Below are 15,905 nucleotides of genomic sequence, written 5' to 3' on the forward strand. Positions count from 1 at the left end.
TCGCTTCCCTTTGTGCATCCATAGCAGAAGCCCAGACTTGGCTCTCCTTAATCCTAGTTTGATTTATCACATCTCCAGTTCGGAGCAGTAAAAGCCATTAGTGCTGGTGAAAGCAGAGAGCAGGGCATGGCCGGGAGGCAGAGACAGAGCCCGGCCCCAGGCAGCCTCCCCTGAGCAGGGTCCCTGGCACAGCCACCCCGTGCCCAGGCTCCACAGCAGATGCCCCGAGGTGACTCACCAGCTCCCGGGGGACCTGAGACCTTGGCCTCTTCCCTGGGGGAAAAGTCACCCCAAAATGCACACAGGGAGCCAGGGGAAAGTACCCCTGGGTTTAAGAGGCCCATGATAACAATAGGTTTCTTTGCTATTTTGTCTGAGGGAACAGAGTTCTTTTCCCCGCTTTTTAGAGTCAAAATTGCCTTACGTTAAATTCCAATTAATGAGACTTGGTTGCTCAAAAGAAGAGGTAAAAGCTCTACAAGATTAACCCAAACCCCAGTAATAAGATATTAAGGAAATACAAGCATCTCATTCTTCAGATCAGAAGGTTTTAATAATAATGACAAAAATCAATATGAAACTAAATTAAATCTGCTGTTTCTATTAATCAGGTAATTTGACAGGGAGCCTGCCAATTCAGGTCTCTATTGCTATGATAAGTAAATACAAACGTTTTACTTTTCAGATCACAAAGTTTTAATGGAAATGATCAAGAGCAAATGCAATCAAAACTACCTTCCACACCAGCCAAATTCCAATTAAATTAGGCCAGATTATTCAATAAGGAAGCCTGCAAAAATCAAGCTCTTTATTGATGTAATGGTACAGAAACACAAACTTGCTGCTTTCCACATCACAGCATTTCAATGCAGGGGAAGAATTAAGACTTCAGTAAAACAGATTTCCTTTAAATTCCACTGGAAGTGAACACGGTAATTCCTGCTCCCCGCAACTTCTCGTTCGACTGTCCAGCAGCCGCCTTCAGCAGTGCTCTCTTCCCTGGCTGTGACCCTCCAAGGAGCCCGTTATTTTACTGTGGGCAAAAAAGTTCTTAGTATCCGTAACAAGATGAGTTTGGCAAGGAAAGGAACTCCACCGGAAAAATCTTAGTGATGAACACTCCTGCTACCGCGTAAGCGATCATTTCCCCTTAGACTGGATGGCTGTCGACATACCTGGAACCCTTCTGTACTCTCTAGATGACCGACCGGCTTTTTTTCCAGGAAGAAAACTCAGAGTTTACGACAAGGGCTTGGGTTAGGCGGTTACGCCGAGGCAGATGGGCATGCCAGAAGACTTTAAATCCTCAATGCCATCAACTTATCTGCAGCTGCTAATAGGCAGAGGCATACAAATTTTATTAAAGCTGGAAAAAGCAGAACTCTTGACATTTTATTCCTGGGGAAGATTTCTCACATCCCATTTTCAGTGGGTCACTGCATTAAGATTCAAGCTTATTTATCCACTTCCTCTGACAAGGCACCGGTGCCTCCAGGCTGCCTCAGCACAGAGTACCCGGGTCTGAGGATTTTGTTCTCTTTTCAGAAGACTTTGCTGACAACAGGGAATTTCAGTGCGGATTCCCAGCCTGACAATACAGCGGTGCAGGAGGGAGGCTCTCCAGGGAGCCTGGGCACCCGCCACACAGGCAGGGATAGGTCCTGCTCCAGGTCCCTGCATCCTCTGGGATGTGGGTCTGAGCTTCCAAACCGAAAAAACAAAATCCCCAAAGGCTCCATAAATCCCAATTAGCCTTATTATCACACATTCATTATTGTCCTTCTGTATTTCTACTGTCAGGTGATGTTATACAAGAACAGGAGACTCAGGAAGGCTTTGAGAGCAGAATTTAGCATAAAGATCCCTCGGGCGATGTGAAAAGGGTAAGGCAGTTTGGTAGCAGCAGAGGGGGAAAAGCCAAGTGACCCAAGGAGGTTAATCTGTGAGGGAGAGGCGAGGGTAAAAGCCTGCAGGAAATCTGCACCAACCCCAGGTCATCTGGTCTGCAAAACACTGACTCCAACAACCTGCAGAGAGGTCGCATACCCTGAGCTGCGACGCTCCAAAGGCTTTTCTGCACTCGAGCAGGAACAGACATGGAATAAGGATGTGTGGTTGCAATCAAATTATCCCTTAAAAGAAATAACAATAAATTCTGAACTTCCTAATTACAGGGGACAGGCAAACCTTGGAAACCATTAAGAGCTGCTTCTTCTGTTGATGAATTATCCAGAGTGCACAGAGCTATTTGCTGAGCTTCACTGTATTACACTAATTATAAATTAATATATTGCTCATTACACAGCAAAGCTGTGCAGTCAACTAATGCACTGCTGCAAAGAGCCTATTTTAAAACATCCTCTGGTACTTTTATGATCTAGATGTTTAATTTACTTCTGTTCTGGCTTAAATGCCACCAACATGTCATTCTTTCACAAAGAAATATCCCTGGCTTCGTCCTACCTCCTTTGGGGCTCAGCAACATAGCTGAAGGATGGAACTTAGGCTTTTTTAATGCTAAGCAGTTGCACAAGAAATAAAGCAAAATAGCATAATTTAAGCCTAATTCCTGTGTTACTAGTTTTTAAATCAGCGTTTATCACGGCAGCAGGCTGGCAGGGGATTATTGGTCCCAGTGCCAGTGCTCCCCATGCACAGCCACTTCCTCCTCATTCACACGGGGCTGCTGCCCTGGTGAGCTCAGCTCCTCTTGCCCTGCACAGAGACGGGTAGAACCAGCCAAAGGGCTGCTCTTCTCAAAGAAAAACAAATTTTTTTGAAAGGAATTAAATCTTCACTCCTTTGAAACAAAGCTTTTAATTTAAAGAGGGCTTTGGAAAATTGTTCCCCCAGTCCCTCCCTGGAAATTAAAAGGAATCATTTTCATCACCATTTTCACATAGCTTTTTCCAGAAACAGCAAAGATGTCATAACCTTACATCCCCTCTATTCTGCATAGGCAAACCCTCGGGGGTTAGGGAGGGAGGGGAGGACCCGAGAGTTTATCCTCTCCCGGGAGCTGTGGGCAGGCAGGCACCCAGCTGAAGAAGTAGAGGAAACACCAGTGTCCAGGTCCAGCAGCAACCCTCAAATGATGCTGAGCTACACAGAAACCCTGGGTTTAGATCAGCCTGAGCAACCCCAACAGCTCCGGAGGCTGCAGGAGAAAGCCCCCCCGGCTTTGCACCACTGGAAGGCAGTTGCTGCAACTTCCTTTTGCTAAAAGGAGCTCGGTGCAGCCTGGGGGTGGAGAAGTGTCTCCAGAGCCGAGTCTGGAAGCAGAAAGCTGGTGGCTTTGGTAGGAACCACGCAGGACAGCGGGTCTGCCAAATGAAGCACTGAAGCCTCGCCTGAAGCCATTCCCATGGAGGGTGAGTGCCCGGCCCTGTGCTCAGGCAGGGAGGGACGCCGTGGGCGAGATGGGAGCAGGGAAAGCACAAGCATCCCGAGTGGGAAGGGTGGGACGGGCAGAGGGCAGAGCCGCTGACATCTGAAGTGGCCATTTACTGGCACTTGCCTGCCCAAGCTCGTAGTCTGACTCAGCCCGTAACTGTCGGCGTCCCCAGGCACACGCACAGGTCTTGTGCCAGGCAGCCTTGCGAAGGGGAACACCAGGCTCCGAGACAAGGAGGAAACTTCACATTGAGCTGGCAGGCGGGATGAATAGGAGGAAACGTAGCCCTCTTTCTTGGAAAAGAGTTCTTAGCATTGCATTGTTTCAGGGAGCATTCTTGCAGCGTGTTTTTATGTCAGACCATTCTTTCCATGCAGTGCTTAGTGTAAAGGAAGTGACAAATACGAAACAGGATCAGCCTTACACAGAAGTCATTTTGGAAACTGTCATTTCCTTCTTTCCAAGGAAAGCATCCTAGTGACTCAGCAGTACGGGGCAGATTGGCAGCCCTACAGAGGAGAGAAACATTCCCCAGAGAATCCAGTGATTTTCAACCTTAATAACACAAAGGACATTGCACTCATAATATTTGAGACCCCCCTGCGTGACCAGCAGCGGGACAGAGATGCCGTAAGGGGGAAGGCACCTGGAGCAAAGAGAGAGGACCCAGGGCTGCTGGAGAGGGACCGGAGGGGTGCTGGCCTCTGGGCTGGCACAGCTGCCCCCAGTTGGCCCCTGGCCCACTGCCCCCCAGCCCACCACAGCTCCCGGCCATGCTGGGGCAGCCCCAGGGCTCCCAGCTCGGGAGCACACGCACAGCCAGAAGGCACCGGAGGGGCGTGAGGAACAAGATGGGGAGCTAGTGCCAGAAATACACGAAGCTGTGCAACCTGTGCGTGCGCAGGGCCGCAAACCCAGCCAAACCACAGGGCTCCCTGGCCCCCCGGCTGTGATAAACCCCAGAGAGGCTCCTAGAGCTGCACCGAGCTGAGCGAGCCAGGGAGTTCTGGAGGCACTTGTACGTGGCTATTTCCCAGGCAGTCGGCCTTTCCACCCTTGCCACCGCCCCCGAGAGAAGGGCAGGAGGACGGCTGACGGCCTTCACCTTCGGTGCAGCCAGCCGCAGCCCGCTCCCCGGCAGCTCTTCCCTTCCACCCGCCGCGGCCCGGCCTCCCCGGGGCTCGGGGCCGCGCAGCCGGGGCCGGGGCCGCGCAGCCGGGGCCGGGGCCGCAGCGCAGCGCAGGCTGTGTCGCCACCCAGCGCCCCCTCGGCTCCCTGCAGCTCCCCCCCTTGCAGCTCCCCCCCTTGCAGGCTCAGGGGTGCAGGAGGGCAGCGAGGGGCTGGCAGAGGCGCTGGGGGCGGCTGCAGCCCACCCCGAGGCACAAGGACACGCAGCTCCTGCTGGGGAAGGGGCACGGGCCCTGCGAGGAGGAACAAAAGCTCTGAGCAGGGGAATGCTCTTACCTGGGCAGCTCGGTGCTGGCAGCAGAGCAGCTTACACAGGAGGTCAGGGATTGCTGCAATTAACGATACGAAGCTATGATGAAAACTGACCCGCTAACACAAGATGCAATGAAGAAACATACATACATCTGCTAATAAACCCGCCTGCATCTTAGCTAGGCTTCTAATGCCAAGAACTACGGGTCAGAGCTGCTTCTAGCTCTCTCCCTCAGTCTTGTAGCACCCGTAATGGGGGAGCAGGGACATATTTATCAGGGAACGCTTTAACTGGAGCCAAGCAACAGCTGGGACACCCTGGTGAGCAGGGGGTGCAAGGCAAGGCGGGAAATGAAGCAGCAGCTTCAAAGAGGGGTGTGCGAGGGGGCAGCGGAAAGCAGAGCGGGAAAGGGGATGTGGGTATGTGAGGATCTTAAAAAGTCAGGCTGTTGAATAGCTTAAAGCTAGGAGTTAGATGATGGGAGTATAGGGAGCACTGAAGAACTTCTATAGGGCAATCTTAATAGCCTGGTACAGTTAGAAGAGCTCTGGCCGAAGAAGGCGGCAGCTAAAGCACGGAGGGCTTTCCAGAGCCAGCGGTGAGAGCCCTGCTTCTGCTCCGACCTTGCGGTGCAGAAGCCCTGCGTGGAAAGGAATAAATGGTTCCTCTGGGGAGCTGAGAGCACTGGGGCACACCAGTCGTAGGAAATAGCCTCAATTTTACTTTACAGTAGGCAAATACTGTGTTTTTTCAGCAGGGTTTTTGTTGTCATAGGAACTCAGAGGCAGGGAGGTGCTGAGGCCGGGCTGTGTGAGTGATGCTGTTTGAACCACCAGATCTTCCCCTCGTTCCCACATGGGAATGTGTTGTTCTGGGTCAGCTAAATCTGCATCCAGGTCAGTGCTGGAGTACAGCAGCCAGGGTGGAAGGGAGAGATTCCGCCGTCGGTCCTCTCACGTTAACTCCTTGCTCCTCCGCAGGCTGGCTGTTTATTAATAGCCTGGCATGGCTGCGAGTGGGTTGGGTGTCACTGATGGGCGCAGGGAGAGTGACAAAGCACCTGTGACGGGAAGGGGATGTTGTCTCGGAGTAGGTGGCTCTGCGGGAGCCCTGGGAAGATCCAGCCGGGAAACCCATCTGCTCTTCTGCCGGCAAAGCACAGGCAGGGGAACGGCCACGCGTGGGCAGGGCGAGCCCGCCTCCCCCGAGCCCCCTCTCCCTGCTCCCCCTCTGCCCGCCGCAGCCGGGAAAAGCCTTTCCCAGGGCCGCCGGGCCGGCAGCTCCGCGCCGGAGCTCCCGGCGGCGTTTCGGGCGATCCCCGTGAGGGCTCTCCCTCCGCCTGGGCCGGCTGCCGGGAGGCTCGGCGGGCTGGGACCCGGCCCGGCCCTGCGTACCGAGCAGCCGCGGGGCCGCGCCGCCGGCCCCCCCCCGCCTGCCGGGGCGGAAGGCGCGGGGGAGCGGGGCGGGCCGCGGGGCGGGGCGGCGGGCACGGCCCGGCCCGGCCCGGCGCGGCGCGGCGCGGCCCGGCCCGGCCGGGCATGCTGCTGCGGGTGCGCGCCGCCGTGGCGCAGCTGGTGGCGGGGCTGGGCGCGGGGGCGGGCGGGCAGCCCCCCGCGGAGCCCCGGGGCGGGGACCGGGGGTCGCCGGCGGGCGCCGCCTTCTGCCGGCCGGCCTTCCTCCAGCTGACGCCCGAGGAGCTCCGCCGCGCCGACGACCACGCGGGCCGGGCGGTGCAGAGCCCCCGCGACGGCCGCCGCCGCCTGCCCTGGAGCACGGGCTACGCCGAGTGAGCGGGGCCGGGGCCGGGGCCGGGGCCGGGGCCGGGGCCGGGCGCCCTCGGGGCCGGGGCTGCCCGCGGCTGGACGCGCTCCGGCCGGGGGCTTTGCACCCGGGGAGGGTGGGACCGGCCGCGCTCGGCGGCGGAGCGGGATCCCGGGGGCGGAGCGGGGTCGCAGCCGGCCGGCGAGGAGCCGCGCTCGCTTGCGCAGAAGTAGCGGGCGGGACGCTTGCTCTTTAATGCCTGCGGCTGGGAGAGGCACCGGCGCGGGTTTGCGCTCCTGCCCGTCCCCGAGGCTCTCGAGCTCCTCTGTCGTTTTTGTTTTCTGCGCTTGTCCGCACAAGACCCGGTCCCGCTGATGGGGAACTGACACCGAGGGGTGCGGGAACTGCTGCGGCTCTCGCAGGACTCGGGGGGAGGAGGGAATTGAAGCTGTCTTGGGAGTGGGACCCGATTTCGACTTCCCCTTCAAGGGCCTGATTCTGTTCTCCTTTTACTCACTGCGAGTTTCGCCCTTAGCTGGAGGCAGGCGGGGAAGGTCAGGCTTTGAAGGCCACCTTTGCTGCTCAGTGCTGTCAGTCCACTCCCGCGTCCCTTGCTCAAGCTGATCTTCCTGCTATCCTAGGGAGCTTTTTGAGCTGTTAATTTGCCCCAGGAGGCACTGGGGTAGGAGTACCCAGAGCAAAAACCACCCGGAGCAAAAACCACCCTCTGCTCAGCAGCAGGACTTCTCTTCTGTCGCCCAAGACTTCTTTCTGCAAACCACTTGAAAAGTCTGTGCCCAAAGAGCTCATCCTGTTGTGCATGTTTACAGCTTCCTCCCGTGAGCAGGTTTTGCAATCTAGACCTGAAATCTGCTTTGCCAGCATAGCCTGTGAAAAGTTAGTGTGAAGCTTTGTGCAGAAGTTCTGCTGGTTTCATCTTCATTGCCGTCCCTCCTCTGAGGGACCTGCTCCCTCTGAGAGGTGGTGGGTGCGATGGGACACGGATGAGGCTGTAATCCCTTTGCTGAGAGCCCGTGAGTCCCAGTTGGGTGTGTGTGCGTTGGGGCTGGTGCAGGTTTTCAGGCAATTGCTGTGCTTGGGGCAGTGCTAGGGACCTGCAGCAAACCCCCCTGCTTTTTCTGGTCACCTCTCTCGGTGGATGCCTGGACGGCTGCTCTCCCCTGGACCCAGCTGTGCTGTGGGAGTGAGTACTGCTGCTGGCCCCAGAGCAACCCCTGCAACTGGTCTGGGACGTCTCCTCGCCTGGCTGCTGCTGCCCCAGACAGGGCAGGAGCACTGCAGAGATCGCCCCCCGGGGACCTGGGGGCACGAATGGGGGTCGGGGGGGATGAGGTGCTGCGGGGTGGCCTCTGCTGGAGCATGGTGTGAAAGAAAGAGCCTTTATACCTTGTTTCCTCCTGGCAGGGTGATAAACGCGGGGAAGAGCCAGCACAACGAGGACCAGGCGTGCTGTGAGGTGGTGTTTGTGGAGAGGAGGCCCAGCCCGAGGGGCCGGCTGCCGTCCGGGGAAGGCGGTGGGGAGCTGGACAGGGTGAGAGCCGGGGCTCGTGCGCAAGCAGGGACACGACAGGGAGGATGCCCGGCGGCAGGACACGAGATGGGGCACGTGGCAATGTGTGCGCACCGCCGCCTCCCCGGGGGTTCCCTTGGGTCCCAGACCGGCTGCCCCTGCTCCCTGCCAGCTCCTGCCACCGTCCTCTCTGGCCTGCACCAGGGCTGGCTGGCCCGGGGAGGCCGCTGGCCCGGGGAGGCCTCTGGCCCGAGTGCCCTGGCGAGCTGCGGAGGTGGCTGCCACGCTGGCCCCGTCGTGCCTCCCCTTTGGAGGAGCCGGCTGCTGGAGACGCGCTGCTGGCAGCACAAGGTGTCTGACGCAGGGCTGGGCTCGAGCCAGGGACCGGCCGTGTCCAGACACCCTTGATCAGCTGCCCACATCGCTCCTGCCCGCGCTGGCCTGGGACCCGTGAGCTGGAGGCAAAGCCCTGTGTCACTGTCCTCAGCTAGTGACCCCAGCTGCTCTGAATTCCCCATCCCATCTGCTTCTCCACAGCCTCGCTAAACCTTGCTGTCTCTCCCCGCAGGGCAGGAAGGGTTTTTATTTCCACTACTGGGCCTTGTTTGACGGCCATGCGGGCAGCGGTGCTGCTGTCATGGCATCCAAGAGGCTCCACCTGCACATCTGTGAGCAGCTTCGGGACCTCGTGGACATCCTGCAGGACCCCTCTCCGCCTCCCATCTGCCTCCCGCACGATGCAAGGGCCGGCCCGGTGGAGCTGAGCCAGGTGCCCCTCACCGAGGACGATGGGGACGTCCCCAACGATGCTGTGCCGCGGTTTCACCTGGAGAAAGCGGTCTCTCACGAGAGCCTGGTGATCGGTGCCATCGAGAACGCCTTTAAGCACATGGTGAGCGAGCCCCTGCCTGCAGGGATGCCCGGGTATCCCTGGGAGCATCTCTTTGCTGTCTCTGTCAGCATTGGCTCGTCCCCTCTGGCAAAAGGCAGCTCTGCAGCAAGGAGGGGGCTGCAGTGAGGGCTCCTAGCGGGACGGTCTCGGAGAGGGCACTGCAATGCTCTCCCATATTTGGGGGGTTCAGGACGCAGAGGCTTTGGGCTCTGGACCTGCGTGGGTGCAGAAGGCTTCATTGCGCTTCATTCCAGCAGTCCCAGCTGCTCCGCTCCTCTCTTGCTCTTTCCTGCCCTCTCCACTGCCCCGGTGAAGCCGTGTCCCTGGCTGCCCCGCAGGACCCTTGCCCCCCAGCCCTGCCGCAGCCCCTGGGCTGTGTGGGGAAAGGTGCCCGGGCCCCAGCTGGCCGCCGCTCCCCACCTGGAGCGGGTCTCCGCTCAGCCCGCAGCTGACGTGCTGCTGGAGCAGCCGGGCACTATTTTGGGCTGCTTGCAGCTTTGCTTGCTGGCGTGGGGCCTCCCGCCTGCCCTGCCTGGAGCTGCTCTCTGTCTCCCCAGGACGACCAGATCGAGCGGGAGCGAGTGTCCCAGCGCCTGTCTGGGGGCTGCTGCGCCCTGGCTGCCGTCTACCTCATGGGCAAGTTCTACGTGGCCAATGCCGGTGACAGCAGGTACGGCTCCACTGGGCAGCCCCCGCCTTTTGCCCGGTAACTGGGGAGCGCCCCGGTAGAGCAGGGCAGTGCTGGAGGCATGGCTGGCCAGGAGCACCCCGCTCCGTCCCTGAAGCTGGGCTGTCTTGGAGAGGGCAGAGGCAGCAGGACCAGGCAGAGCCACCCCCTGCCTGCCTGCACGGCCCAGGGACAGTGTGCCCTGCCGTGATCTCCACGTTTGCTGCAGAATCGCTTCTCAAAATCTGGGACTTGCTCCCTTCCTTCCTGGCAGCGTCCTGTCTGCTTCCCAGATGGTTCTGGATCACACCCCAGCCCCTGCTGCCAGCGCTGGCCTGGGCTGCAAGTTGGGGAGTGAAAATTGCCCTCAGCAAGGCTTTAAAAAATGTGCAAGAAGACATTTTAGGGCACACTTCATACCCGTGAACTGTTTCAGGAGAAGGACATGCAAATCTATGTGCAGACAAGTCCCACGGGAGCTTGGACCCCAAGGATTTTGACTGATAGATGCATTTCCTTGGGCGCGTTACTGTAATTGCACCTGGGTGTGTTCATACCCCCCAAAGCAACGGCAGGAAGGCAAGTCCACCTGATGCTGAGGGTGAAGCTGGTTTGAATTGCCCTGTATTTACTGCAGGGTTAGCTTGTCCTCAGCAGTGTCAGGCCAGCAAGTACAGGCTCTGGTAAATTGTCTGAGGCTGGAGGACGTGCTTCCAGCTCTGGGACAGAGGAGGAGATCCTTCGTGCCTCTGCTTTTGGGTGTGGGGCCCCTCCACGGCAGCAGCGGCCAGGCACTGGCTGTGCGGGACGGTAGCGTGCACGGGGTCCCAAGGCTGTAACCGTGCCTCTGGGCGAGGGTCTGTGTTCCCTCCTTGGGCATCAGACACTGCCAGAGCTGGGCTCAGCCGGGCCCTGCGTCCCTGGAAGAGACCTGCAGCCCCAGGCAGGACAAGCAGGGGCGACAGCTGGGCCACCGGTGCTGGAGATCCTCGATTCCCCCCATGACATCCAGAAACATCTCATAATCAGACTTTTTTTTTTTTAACACATCAAACAATCGGACTGGCCCCAGCAGCGAGCCGCAGTGCTGGTGTGGGCCGGGCGCTTGCACCCGTGTCCTGCTGCTGGCGATTTCTGCCCGTCCTGTGTGTGGCTCCCCTCTAAAGGAGGGTTCACCACCTTTGTGCTGCTCTTTTTCTAACCATGTCCTGTCCTTTGGTTTGCTCTGCTTCATTCCCCTCTGCCCCATGCTTCTCTTCCATTTTCTCTTCCTCCCTGCCCCTATCCTGCGCAGGAGGGAGGCATGCCCTGCCTGTCCAGGGGCTGTGGGGCTAGCGGGGTCACCTGCAGCGGAGCCAGCAAGCAGCCCCCAGCTCGGGGCTGGGAAGAGGGCAGGCAGTGGAGGGGAAGGGGTTGCACCGCCTAGGCAGCCATGCAGGGAATTGGCCCCGGAGAGCTGGGCTTAGCTCCCCCGCCACGTCTCCTCTCCTCCTTTCTAATCTCATCCTTCCATGTTTCATTGCAGGGCCATTATCATCCGTAATGGGGAAATCATTCCAATGTCCAGGGAGTTTACTCCAGAGACAGAGAGGCAGAGGCTGCAATTTTTAGTAAGAAAGACCTTTCTTCTAACCTCATTCCTGCTGAACCACCTCCCAGCCCCTTCCCAGCCCCCTGCGCTGCCTGCCGGGCTGCCTTCTTAGTGGGGTCCCGGGGGATGAGGGCAGCCCCATGGCTGGGACCTGCTGATGGCACTTGTCCATCCCAGCCAGCTCGCTGGGCTGGGGAGAGGCGCTGGGACAGGGGACCTGCCCTGGCTCACTGGCGTGGGGGCATCTCGTGGCTGGAGGAGCCCTGGTTTGCTGCGGGATCGGCGTGAGGGGCCGTGCCTGCGAGCCTGGCCTGGCCAGGACCTGGGGATCCCGGGCTCTCGGCACGGGGCCGGTTCGGTACGGTTGCGTGGAGCCAGTTCGGTCCCTCTTGTCCTGCTCCTGCCCGGGGAACAGGGAGCATCGCCTGCCCGGGGTGGGCTTGCACAGCGACTGGGAGGAGCACGGCTCTGCTCCCTCCACTCGTCGTGCTCCCGTGCACGGTCGAAGGAGCCGCAGCGCTTGTGCCGAGTCCTAGTTTCTTCCCCGGCTGCTCCCTGGGGAGGCAGGGAGCTGACGTGTGCCAGCGGGTTTCTAGCTTTCTTCCCGAAAGCTCCCTCTCCTGCCTGGCCTGGACGAACCCCCCTGTGCCACACAGGGAGACTTTTTAAGGTTATAAAGACCTCTCTGATGGCAGCACAGAGGAGGAGGCGTTTGTGTTGGAGGAGGTCTTGCTGGATGTGATTTCCTGGCTTGCAATGTACTTGGAAAAACACTGAGGCATTTTTTTCTTGAATCTATTTTTGAATGACCGAGAAGAGGAAACCGCTGTGAGCAGGATCCTCTCCAGCCGGCTGCGATGGGCAGAGCGCAGGCAGGGGGCCAGGCGCGCGCTTGCTCCCCTGCACGGTGCCCAGGCCGTGGTCAGGGTCCCCCCCCGGAGCGGGACAGGGCTCTCCATGCCTCTGCACCGAACCCTCCCGTGTTCCTGAGGGCTCTCCTCCTTTCTTTCAGCTCTTTCTTCCTCCATCTGCATTTTCCAAAGCTGTCCCTGTTCCCAGTCCCCTGCACGCTGTGCTCCGGGGGGCCCTGGGCTGCTGTGCTGCCCCGGGAAGGGGCTCTGTGCTGCTCCTGTCCCTCGTCACGGCTGCAGCCGGGACATGGTTTCTGAAAAGACCCACCGGGTCTTCCTCGGGCAAGTGCTGTGCCCTGGGCTGAGCCTGGGGTCCAGGGAGGTTTCCAGCTCTGACTCCTGGGTAAATTCCAGCTTCTCCTGGAATTTGCTGGGTTTTGATCCCTTTTGGAGATCCTTACTTCCCAAAACTCTCCATGCAAAAGCTTCACCTTCTTGCTGGGTGTTGCCGTGGCTGTCCCCAGCTCTTGTCTCCCCTCTGGGCGTAGCGCAGACGGGTGGTTTGAAGCTCCTTTACCACCACCAGTTTGAGCCGCAGCAGAGCAGCTGATGTTATCCCCACCACGAAACACCATAGCCAAGGTCCCGGCAGGCTGGCGGGTCCCGTGCCGTGGTGGCGGTGCCTGGCGAGGCGGTGCCGGATGGCGGGGCAGGTGGTGCTGTGCGGATCCTGCCCTCCCGGCCCCACGGCTGAGCCACCGCTTCATCCCGCAGGCGTTCCTGAGGCCCGAGCTGCTGGGGAAGGAGTTCACGCACCTCGAGTTCCCCCGCAGGATCCATCCCAAGGAGCTGGGGAAGAAGATGTTGTACAGAGACCAAAACATGAACGGCTGGTAACCCCCCGACCCGCGGGAGGCTCCGTGCCGAGGGGCGGCATTGGGGTCCCACTGCACGCGGCCGCCCGGCTCCAGCATCCCTTCCCGTGGGGCGGGGGCTGCGGCAGGCTGGGTACCCGGGGCTCGGAGGAGCCTGGTCCCAGGGGAATGCTGTGTCCCCAGCGGGCAGGGGAGGTGCTGGAAGCCTTCACCTGCTGACGCGTTGTCTCTGGCTTATTTTAACCAGGGCTTACAAAAAGATAGAAGAGGATGACCTGAAGTTTCCACTTATCTATGGGGAAGGCAAAAAGGTGAAGTGCTGTGGCAGGAGCTGTGCAGGGGTTGCTTCCCGCCTGCCCTCGCTGAATTAGGGGTTTCCAGCCTGTTTTTGCTTGTGCTGTTGCCGCTCCAGTGCCATCAATTCTCGGCTGGGAATGAAGATGAAGCAGCTTAATGTTTTCTTTTGGTTTTGTCATTCCCCAGGCTCGGATGATGGCCACGATTGGGGTCACGCGGGGCCTGGGAGACCACGACCTCAAGGTGTTCAGCTCCAACATCCACATCAAGCCTTTCCTGTCCTGCTTCCCGGAGGTGAGCCTGGCTGCCGGCCGCTCTGCGTGCAGGTGTTCCTGCGATGGCCGGAGTGACCAGATCCCTGGTGCGCCCAGCGCAGTGGTTCAGGGCAGTGCCAGCGCTTGCCTGGGCTCTCCGGGAGCCTCCTCTGCCTCTCTGCCCCTCACCCTTGCGTCTTGCCCCGTTGCTTGCTAGGTCAGGGTTTACGACCTTACACAGTACGAGCACTGCCCCGATGACATTCTGGTCTTGGGCACCGATGGGCTCTGGGATGTCACCAACGATAAGGAGGTGGCCAGCGTGGTGATGGAGGTGCTGACGAGCTACGAGCCCAACGACCCGTGCAGGTGAGCTGAGAGTGGGCAGGGGGACGAGCATGTCCTGCTCTGCACCATCTTCCTTGCTCCTTGGAGCAGTGTTGTGGCCACACGTCCCTCTGGTCTCGGGGCTGGTGCTGTTGCCCTGCAGCATGCAATGCTCCCCTGGATCTGCGTATCTGAGCTTAGATCTCTCCTCTCCGAGGGACCCTTTCCTGCACCTCTAGCTTCTCTGGCTTCTTCCTTGCCAGGGACTGCAGCACGCCACGTCAGGGAGTCTTGCGGGGTCTGGCGTTGCTGCTGAGCTGCTGTGCTCTGCCCCCAGGTACACCATGGTGGCCCAGGAGCTGGTGGTGCGGTCCAGGGGGGTGCTGAAGGAGCGGGGCTGGCGGCTGGCCAACGACAAGCTGGGCTCTGGTGATGACATCTCTGTCTTCGTGATCCCTCTGGGCGGCCCGGGCAACTACACGTGATGCTCAAAGAGCCTGGGGCAGAGGGGCTCACCTTGCCTGGATGGAGACGAGTGGGACATCGGTGCTGCCTCGGGGCCACCTCTCCCCCACGCACTTGTTTCCTGAGCCGACCGCAAGACGAGTAAGAAACCTGGAGCCTCTGGCTGTGCCCCTGCCCAGAGCATCCCCCTCCACCTGCTGCATCCCAGCCCTGGGCGGAGGTGGAAGGGCCTTGGACAGAGAGCAGGGACTGGGGTCAAGAGATTATTTTCGTGCTGCCACTTTCTTGATTGCTGTGAAAAGCCTAAATCCTCCCTGGCTTCTTGGTGCGTCCTTTGCACCTTGCCCTGGGCCTGGGTGCGCTGGCTGTCGGGCTGGTGGGGCACTCGTACCTGGAGAAGCGTATGCTTGCTGCTGCTATCATCTCCTCTCCCCCTGCCCTGTGACACTTGCACCAGTGACACCGAAGCTGCTGTTGGGGCTGGGTGCTGGGGCCAGGACGGGCCGTGGCCTGGGGTGAAGCCCCGCCGGCAGCACGGCAATGCTTAGCCCGGCAGAAGTCCGCTTGTGGGTGGTGTGGTGGTGGGCGACCCCCACGACTGACACCCCAGCTTTGTGCTTGCCCTCTTGGGCCCCTCACGCCTTCATCCCAGCCACGTACCTTGTCTTAGTCTCCAGTTTGGGAGGACGGGGCAGTGCTCGGTCACTGCAGCGCACCGAGAGCCCCTGGGAAGGAATGAGCTACTGCACTTGTGCTGGCTGTGCCACGGGTTCTGCCCCCACCCCTCTTCATGCCTTGGATCACTGCTGTGTTTCTGGAGCCAATTATGTGTTATTAACTGGGGAGCTGAGCTGGAAAATGTCTAAATCCTTTCTTGTTGTGTGGAGTCTGTATGAATATATGTCTATATCTTTGAGAAGTTCTAAGTTGGCCACTGCTGAGCAGCAGTTGCACACAGAGCAGCCCTATTCAGCCAAGCTTAACAGCTTAAACATGCTGCATGGATCTGCTTAGCCGAGGGCTGGAAACCCACAATAAAAGCAGCTTGGTTGTGACTGGAGAAGGGGGGGAGAGATAACTCCCCCCTTTTTCTTAATAATCTCAAAGCTGGTGCTGAGCAGAGCTGTAGCAGCAGTTGATCCCTGCACAGCATCTTATTTTGCATCACACATACCTCTGACCCAGAGGATGCGCTTCCTGGACCTCTGCAGAGCGTTGCGTCCTCCCAAAACATGCGGGGTGATCCCATCCTGGCAGTGTGGGGACAGGGAGAGCTGGGCTGTGGTCCCTTGTTTTGGAAAGGCTCCGTGGCACCCGGGGTTTGCGTCCTGCTGTCACTGGGTACAGCCAGCTCTTGTCAAGTGTCACCTCTGGTGAATGTTGTTTGTCTCTTGTAATCGGCGAGATGTAAATAAACTGGGTGTACTTAATGGGAAGTGAAAGTTATCCAGCGAGATTTTAACCTGTTGACATCTTCTGCGCTGGAGGGAGCAGGGAGTGATACTGGGGCTGGGAGCCTGTCCTCGCGTAGCACTGTGTGTTTAAATAAAGGTTTTGCC

The 15,905-nt window shown here is 59.0% G+C and overlaps 1 protein-coding gene across 1 annotated transcript; it reads left to right on the plus strand.

Annotated features, from left to right (window-relative positions):
- Nucleotides 1-6,350: 6,350 nt before the first annotated feature.
- Nucleotides 6,351-15,905, plus strand: PPM1J (protein phosphatase, Mg2+/Mn2+ dependent 1J). Its single transcript, XM_072844612.1, has 10 exons — nt 6,351-6,621; nt 8,022-8,148; nt 8,696-9,019; nt 9,577-9,689; nt 11,212-11,296; nt 12,903-13,021; nt 13,251-13,314; nt 13,487-13,594; nt 13,772-13,923; nt 14,219-15,905. Exons 1-10 carry the CDS (start codon nt 6,374-6,376, stop codon nt 14,364-14,366), a joined length of 1,488 nt encoding a protein of 495 aa, XP_072700713.1. The 5' UTR covers nt 6,351-6,373; the 3' UTR covers nt 14,367-15,905.

The sequence above is a fragment of the Ciconia boyciana genome, chromosome 23, assembly GCF_034638445.1.
Source record: "Ciconia boyciana chromosome 23, ASM3463844v1, whole genome shotgun sequence".
Taxonomy (NCBI): Eukaryota; Metazoa; Chordata; class Aves; order Ciconiiformes; family Ciconiidae; genus Ciconia; species Ciconia boyciana.

What these genes read in the sequence shown, in the direction of transcription:
- PPM1J (XM_072844612.1), top strand. Translation starts at nt 6,374, where the DNA reads ATGCTGCTGCGGGTGCGCGCCGCCGTGGCGCAGCTGGTGGCGGGGCTG. An exon ending in GCCAATGCCGGTGACAGCAG is followed by an intron (nt 9,690 to 11,211) that starts GTACGGCTCCAC and finishes GTTTCATTGCAG; the next exon opens with GGCCATTATCATCCGTAATG. An exon ending in TCCTGTCCTGCTTCCCGGAG is followed by an intron (nt 13,595 to 13,771) that starts GTGAGCCTGGCT and finishes GTTGCTTGCTAG; the next exon opens with GTCAGGGTTTACGACCTTAC.